The sequence below is a fragment of the Pygoscelis adeliae genome, unplaced genomic scaffold (assembly GCF_000699105.1).
Source record: "Pygoscelis adeliae isolate BGI_AS28 unplaced genomic scaffold, ASM69910v1 Scaffold55, whole genome shotgun sequence".
In the NCBI taxonomy this organism is placed as follows: domain Eukaryota; kingdom Metazoa; phylum Chordata; class Aves; order Sphenisciformes; family Spheniscidae; genus Pygoscelis; species Pygoscelis adeliae.
In genome coordinates, this window is record NW_008824804.1 from 59,836 (window position 1) to 68,712 (window position 8,877).

General features: G+C 36.3%; 1 protein-coding gene across 1 annotated transcript in view; it reads left to right on the top strand.

Moving 5' to 3' along the window:
• Nucleotides 1-8,877, top strand: part of ABI3BP (ABI family, member 3 (NESH) binding protein) — a 153,518-nt gene that overhangs the window by 9,189 nt on the left and 135,452 nt on the right. Inside the window, exon 2 of the mRNA XM_009324030.1 lies at nt 8-187. Coding sequence (XP_009322305.1) covers nt 8-187 — 180 coding nt within the window. The remainder of the gene's footprint in view (nt 1-7; nt 188-8,877) is intronic.

The following is an 8,877-nucleotide window of genomic DNA, read 5'->3' on the forward strand; positions in this document are numbered from 1 at the left end:
TCCCCAGTGAAAAGGCAGAGTCTGAAAGTTCAGATCAATGCAACAGATGACACCGTTTGCATGAGGTATCTTCGACCAAGTCAAAACACCAAACTAGAAGGCTTTGTCCTGGGTTACGGAAGCAACTTCTTCTCCAATCAGTACATTCCTTTACCTTCGGATGGAAAAATGTACATAACAGAACTTGGTAAGGCATATTTGCTTTGCATGCTACTGTTGTCATGAATTGCAGGAAGAGAGTGAGGAGAATGTGAACCTTTGGGTTTCTTAATTTTTGTTTTTATTGGGTTGTTGCTCAGAGTTTCTTTGTGTTTGTTTAAGGTTGCTTCGAAGAGTTTCAGATGAAAGTGGAATTAAGAGATCCTTCAAGGAGAACAAATAGTTCTTGTTGTTTGGAAAAGTTTGCTACTGGTATTTGTTTTGAGGATTTTCATTGTACTAAGAGTTTGTGCTATATTGACCACATCACAGATCAAATGGGATGATTTGCCTAAAGTTGCAGTTATAAAGTAGAATACAAGGAAGATGTGCATGTTTTTAACAAATAGTACAAGAATCAGTGAAACAGTTTTGAGAACTGTGTGGTTGATTCCTTTTGCTAGAAACGTTCGTATCAAAATGATGCCTTTTCTGGCAGGGGCTTATTCCAATTCTACATGTTATAGAATAACCTATAACTTCTGTGTCAGAAGTTACGGATGGAATTCCATGAGCTGTTGTATGGAAGAGATTAAACCACATCAAGAATGTTATATCCTGTTGCCTGGGATAAGGAGGAAGAAGGGAATTTGGTTGTCCCTTTGATCTGGGGTTATGTCGGTATGGGCAGGATAACAAAATAGTAGAACTGGATTAGTTAGAATTGTCTGATAACTCATTAAAACATTGACCAATCAGGATTTGACCTTTTAAGAAATCTGTTCAATCTCTGAGGATTCTCCTGTTGCTTTTTTTAATCTTTTCTACCCTCATCATTGTAATGCCAGTGATCTTAGTGTAAAATGAGGGGGAAGAAAGGATGCATAAGCATAGAAGTAACAATTACTGTCTTTTTGATGTGGTCAGTTAAGGCAATTCTTGGGATCTGCTCCAGGCTGAAAACTGCAGAATAAAAAAGAATAAATAAGATGTTAGACAGAGTAATTAAGATATTGGAGGCTTTCATTAGATCACTGTAGCAAAGGTTGACTTTTTCCTTTTTGTGAGTTGGTACTCCTGGGATCTCTCTGTAATTCTATCACCAATCCAGTGCTTGAGTTCATAACTGTCACTTAAGCTGTGTTTGATTTATCTGATTTATCCCATGTGTAACTTTTGAATCAGTTCACTAAGAATGGTGTATAGGATTTTCTGTAGAATACTGTGAATAGGGCATAAGTAATACCTGCGTAGCTGTATTGCAGGAGTAGCGAGGATTAATATTTTTCTGAGAGATCCTTGGAAAGAGGAAAAAACACTGAATGTAACATCGTGTAGATCATTTACACTTCCTATTTAATAGCAGCTTTAATACTTAATGCTTTGTGAAACTGTATGAAGACAGAAAGGTGGACGTCTCCTGGAACATACGGGACTTTGGTATTTTGTAACTTTAACGTTAATAGCTGATGGCTGGAAACTGTAGACCCCTTTCTTTAGTTCTGCAGTGCATCAGCGTGCTAGCCGCATGCATATTCATTAAAGCTTACTGTTAAGCAATCAAAACCTTGTAGCAACGAATGAGGAAGATGAGAAAACCCATGATACATAGAGCCTGTAGTGAAATGAACACATTTTCTCTAGTGTATCTGGAGAGGGAAAAGCCCAAGTGTTGGAGAGTACTCTCCTTTTCCTTTTAAATTATTTTGAAGGAGAATAACTTCAACATTTTAAATCACTCATGCTAATACAAGTTTTCAATCAGTTTCCTAGTGACAATGAATCTATGATTGTGACTTCTGAGTGTCCAGTAACTAAAAATGCAATGTGCAACATAATATAAAGACTAGCATTTCCAACTTTAAGAAAATGTCATCTTTGAAAGGACAGGAATAAAAGAAGCTGACAGCAGAATGTACTTCAAGTTGCAAGCATTTATTTAAGGCAATTAACAGTACACTTATTGGAGCTATTGCTTTTAGTTAAGAGATTTAGGGTTAGATTATATGCTTTGTGGACTTGTTTATCAGAGTTTGGAAGCAGAGAGCACATCATCTTTCCCATTTCATTAATATTAAATATCACATTAAACTGCAGCTTTGACTGTACTGTCCAAGTGTGTACAGAACACGAGCTAAAGCAAGAAACATCAGTTGTGCTTTTGGCTCTATTTTAGAGTGACTTGTGTGGCAGAGGTGAAGAGAAGACAGTGGTGATTGCTAGCACCCCCTACAGTTTCAGGGACCAGCTGCTGGCACAAACTGGAGGAATTGCAGGATGGTTCTTAGTTTTAGGAACAATGGTTAGGTTTTATTCTGGCAGCCAGAGAACTCAGCTCAGCACACACTTCATGTGGATGTTAGAAAAAATAAGGTATTGTAAAGGAACAATAAAAATACTCTCAAGATACTTTCCAAAGATACAATATCCCTAGACCCTACTGCTGAAAAATCATACGTTATCTTTGTACTCCTAGTACATCTCATGTGATGAAGTTGGCCTAGTAGGCTATCTTCATATTAAAACAATATGGTTTTAAAATTTCACACTAAAAATTGTCTATTCCATGTTCTAGATATTCTAGTGATTCAAGTGCCACTGTACACTTTGCAAAAGGTCTTCAGTGGGTTCCACACATTTTTCCACAAACAGAACAACTAGGTTTACATAAAAATATTCACACTCACCCTGAGATCTCCTTCTTGATCCTCTCACGCTTTGGCTTATCCGACTTTTACAGAAAGCAGATGAACGTTACAGGCTGCCCTGAATGTTGTTGGTTGTGGCTTTTACTGAACGGGATGTGGAGGGAGTGATTCCTGAATAAGAAAAGACATTGTGGCCTATTTAGACCAAGACTAATACAATTTAATGTTTCCTCCTCTCCTGTCAGTTTTAGTGATTCATGGAAAGAGAATACCTTTCCCAATCAATTTAGGGACTTTGATCACAACCTTAAATTGGTTTCATAGCTGAAATGTAAAGATAGAAATGGAGATTTAAGGCCATTTGTTAGTTACTAAAAGGTATGTTTTCCCAATGGATTAAGGAACATTACTTTAGCATATAATGTCCTGAGAGAGTGCCTAGGTCCAGGAGAATGGAATCTCTGTATCTGGACAAAAGTGGATCTTGTCCTAGTAGTATTAAAATTGTCTATTCAGTGAAGATTTGTAAGTGAAGGTGGTACAGATATGCAATCAACTGTAGTCCGTACTCAAAGAAAAAAAATTATTTCATTAATATAGTAGTTAGGCCAATGTAAGAAGATATACAGACTTTGCATATAAGTAGGTCATGATTCCCTCCCTAAAATGCATCAGTCCTCTAAAATGTCCTTTGTCCTTTCTAACGAACAGTATAGGTCTACACAGCAGAATGAAGTGCCTTGCAAACATTTCTTTGGTTTAGCTCTGCATACCTGGTTTTGTTAATGGAGCAGCATAATCGGTATTCTGTTTGGGATAATTGTCCCTGATTGGTGCTGGAGTATGGGGAATGAAGCAATGACTAACTTATTTTTTTTAATAGATATATATAAGGCCCATTCCAACCCTGTCACTGTTGATTAAGATGAAATTTATTGTCAGATTTTCTGCTGGGTCACACACCTCTTATAACCCTGTTAACAATAAACTTGAAGTCAACAGATTTATTAATTTATGAAATTACATGTGTATATGTGCATATATTTTAAAAGAATGAATAAGGACGTGGTCTTTCCTAGGATTTCCAGGGGAGATATATGGCTTTGTAGAAAGATGACATCCACCTACATTTTTTCCATTAAAATACTCCGCATCTCACTGCAGTGATTCTTATCTTAAAATACTTGTTTTTTCTTTCTTTTGCAACTAAAATAATAACTGAGCCAGTAACATTATCCATGAATTGGGAACTACCTGCAGAGGGCATGTACAAAGAGAAAAGGGTTCTGTTGGATTTGCTGAATTTGTAATGAGTTCATGCTGGCAACAAACTCTTGAGCAGCTTCATGCATTGCTAGATAGATGAATTTGAATCACAGTGAAGGGTAAATGACAATGATGAGGCAGCATCAAAGTTTGGTTCAAAGAAGTATGCCTCTTTTATCAGCATACAGGATGTGTTTTCTTTTGTGCTGAGGGTACTTTATGAGCTTACATGACAGTGAACAACATTATTATTGGTCATGGAAGCTATTCAGACTGTGTTAAAAGATACCAAAATGTAAATTCAGCTAGACTAATAAATAAGGTGAATAGACCCATCCAAAAGTTCTGAGCTTGACTTAAACCTTTATCTAAATCTGTTCAGTCTGCGTGACTCATAAAGAAAGAGTATTTCCTTGAGAAATTTATGCTAGTTTTTTCTAACTTGGTTAGGAAGATTGCAAGTCAGCCTCCTTGAATTTGTTGATACTGTTGGAGGAACCCAAAAAATTGGATGGAGGCAGGAAAATTTTGCAAGAATGAACAGCAATTAGCAAACAGAGTGAACAAAATTAATTTCCTTTTCAGTTTCTAAAACCAGGTCAGAGTTGGCCTTTCTTTTACCTGAACCGGACTGTACAGTGTAAGATGAGAATGTATTGGCAATCCTGCTTTATAACAACCATAATAAGTGATGGGTGAATTTTGCATATATAGGGAAGAATTCTAGTACCACCTTGAACACATTTTAGAAAGCGCAATTCAGGGATGTGTGCTAGAGCAGTGCTTAGCTAAAAGATCTTGCTGTGCAGTTTCTTATATCTGATCAATTCCCAGAAATATGCAGATATATTAATCACATGGTTTTCAAGATGCCAAATAATGTGAACATTAATTCATAAGTATGTTGCTTCCTAATAACTTACCAAAAAAACCAGATTCTTACTGCTAATGTTAGCTGAGCCTGGTGGACTGGAAGACCTGAAAGAGGTCAGCAGCTGCACCTTCAGCTAGACAAGCATACTGACCAGCAGCAGGTTCATTCACACCAGCCCCTTTTTTCCCCCTTCTCTATCTTTTCCCATGCTTGTTACACCACAATACACTTTGATCCTTCCCTTTCTCCATGTTTGGCCTTTGCCCTTAACAACATCCCATAGTAAGTCTTTAGCAATCCTTAAATTGAGATTAGGAAATTGCGGCCTGAAGCTAAAAAGTACTTTGTTTTGATTTCTGAATCTGCTGGTCTATGAGTTCTAATGACGCATTTGTAACACTTTATTTTAAAATTTATTCTAAGTTCATTAGTCAGTTCATTCTTACATTGTTTTGCTTTCAGCTGCATTTCTGTATTGGCTGAACCCTGAACTGAATTAAAATAGCATGCTTGAACACAAGCAGAATTTGCTAGCATTTTGCAGTGCATATTAGTTGCCTGCTGCCACTGATTTGATAGCCTAGCTCATGGCGTATGGAAGTAAGTGTTCTCCTATATTAGTTTGATGTGTCAGTCTGTTATATTATGGTTGTCTCCTGAAGTTGTTAAGGTGGATAATAAAAGTTTTTTTCTTTTAATAATTTTATATCATTTATATTACAGAATCTTAGTCAAACAGTTGGTTTTTTTCTTTTATAATGACACCAAAGTGCTGGTTTGCTTCTGTGTGACTTTGCAGTCTTTGAAATGTTTCTTCTGTGGTAAACTGTAGGCATACCTGTGTGAACATGTAGTGTGTGTGTCTTTTAGGTTGTCCGGATGAAAAAATGCTGAGTAATTGAAGGAGTTCAGAGAACTATTTCGTCTAATTGGTGGTGGTTCATTGAGCTGTAGTAGCCTTCATGTTTATAAAATAAAACAAGATGACTGAAGGCTTCTGTGTAATATTTTTGAGAAGCAGGAGGAAAAGATGTAAGAATATGTACGGAACGCATATGCATGTATCAAATGCTATAGATACAAATACTATTGCTTTACAAATACTAGTGCCTCACGTGTGTGACTAGTCTTCTCTCCTGCCTCAAAAATAATTTGGTTAGGTGTACATGCCTACCGGACTGTTGTGCTTTGGTCCCAAGTGGCATTGCTTTATTCAGCTGTGGATATTTAAACTTGAAAGGGCAATTCTAATGTCGTATTGGCACCTCTCAACTGAATTGTCAAAACAACCCATGTTTGGGGAGTTACGACACTAAGAATTAGGCATGAATTTGTTGACTAGCACTTTTCTGGTACATCTGGGCATTTTCCTGTAGTACTTTGTGGCTAAAGAACTGAAGGTGGTCACTATTTGGACTTTATTTCTGATATGCAACTTCAAGGTGTTTATAAAGAAATAGTTGTGTGCCAGCTGAAAGGAGCTCCTAGCCATGACATTTGTCATTCCAGCCTTAATAAAGGGGGCTAGGCAGTAACAGGTTCAAACAAGTGGATTTATTATGTTAGTCTTACAATAGCAACCCTTCAAGAATGCATTAAGCAGCAAGGAACCGCTAAGATTTTCATAGCAAATTTGCAAATGTATTTCAAACTGAACTTGTGGAAGTTTGCACTGTTCTGTAGGGATCCTTCATTTACGAGATTCTGGATCCTTAAAAGATGAGAGACAGACAGATCTGTATCTTGCATCTGTATCATATGTATCTCTGTTATATACTGATGTATGTTGAAATGATTTCTGGGGGGCAGATGCTGGATTCGTGGATCTGTGTCCAGATTATTTGAACATTAACCTTAATTATGTAACTATCATTTTCTTACTAAACACACTTCATACAAACCAGGAAATATTCAGCTGTAAACAGGATTGTCTATACTCTGTGATTTGGTTCGCATTTCCTTGAGGTCATAATTTTATTTTAGAAATTAATTTCTCTTTTTAAATATATTTCAGTGTAAGTAGTTGATATATTCTGTGAATCATAATGACACACAGTCAGAACCCCATATTTTTATGGGTCTGGCGGTCACCTTTCTGCTGCCTAGCTCTTATTTCAGCAATCAATTTAATTTATCCCTTAAGCATTAAGATGAAGTAGCATAAGCTAAATTATGGTTTTATTTAAGTTTCTGTATTTCACAGCATTTTCTTTTCCTCCTCCTATGTTACTCACGTCTCCCCAAGAATCCTGCTTCTTATAGACACGGATCTGTAAAGTGGATTATGCATATCTAGGCATCATAAAGGAACACAAACGGTCATAAAGAGTTCTTGCAACTTGATACAGTTTAATACATGGATGAGGCAATGTTTTAAGCCCTTGAAAATTAATTGAATTGTAGTAGCATCAGATTATTTCCGTGTTGTGATGATGACTAATACATATATTTCTCAGCAGGAGGACTGAATCAGTGTGAAAACTCAGTGGCCTTCTGAACTTAATCAGAGAAATGTTAAATTGCAGTGGAAGACTAAGAGAGAACTCCCATTTCTAAACTTGAATCAGGGCTCATTATATGAGATTAAGCAAGCTGTCCGCCTTTCTTGGTTTCAGTTTCATTGGATATAGAATGTATCTCTGTCCAGAATAGAAGCATTTCAAGGCCTGTATTCTTCAGTCCATGCATAATGCTTTGATACTGTGCATCAAACAGATGAATTTAAGTTAAACTACAGTTGCTGTACTCTTAACACTTATATAGTAGCATGGGTGATTCTGCTCAGGAATGGCAAATCATATTTCTAAATTAAGAGATATTTTTAGTGAAGTTCAGGACAGAATTTTAGTGTTGTATCCCAGGTAGTGAATGTACTCCTCTGATAATTTCAAATTCTGATTTTAGTTATAATGATAATAGTATTGTCTTAAATTCAGTGGTTCTAAACCAGACAAATGGTACTTTTTAAACCTGCCTGTTCTATAGCAGTGCTCTCTCAACATCTAGTCTTGGCCTGTTTTCCTAAATACTTCCTTTTAAAGATTGTATTATCAGAAGAGCTGTGAGTTCTCTGGAAAATTTGGATGTGTTGTACTCTATATTAAGGCAACATTTGCTAAATCCACAAAAAAGTTTAATGAATAGCACCCAATACAAAATGTTCCTGCTGAGAGCACTTGTTACAGAACAAAAACACCTGTTAGAACTAATGATTCCTGAAAAATACCAGGTTTTGTAGCTTTGAGATGTGCAGGGAGAAATTTACAGTGTTTGTTTATTACCACATTTTATTTAGCAGATAATCTATTTCTATACTGCTACACATGTAATTTCAGACTTCAGCCAGAAAGAATTTTTCTAGTGATGGAGCAAGGCAAAACAAGCTGTTTCAAACCATTTGGATAACTTTCTTTCGCAATCTTTGGACATTTTGTTGATGAAAACATAAGTTTTTGCAGTTTTGAAGACCGATTTTGTGGTTCATGAACTTTCAAGGTGATGCTTGAAACTAATTTTGTTGAAGTTAAGGTTACTCAATACTTTGTGAGAGTTATAACAGTCTCACAAGTGGGCATGAATGCACAGCAGAAAACTGGGATTAAAGTACAGGGAAAACAAATTATTTTAAAGTGTCACTTATTTCTGGTTTTAGGTCTCAATACAAAAAATGTCCAAATGATTGCACAGATCCCAGAAAAACTGTGTGCCGCCCTAAATATTAAAAAATATTTTTTGTAAATGAAGAGGCATTTGCACCTTGGGCTTGCTCTTTCTTTTTAACTAATTCTTTTTTCCACACTGCTTTGAGCAGCTGTTTTCAGTGCTCATCTTACTTATGTTTATATTGGGTGGAGTTTAAAAACATTTAAAAACAATAATTAAACAATTAAAGTGCACCCATAGTACAGGTTTCCAGTGACTTGGATGCATAGAATCAGTGAAGCTAAGTTA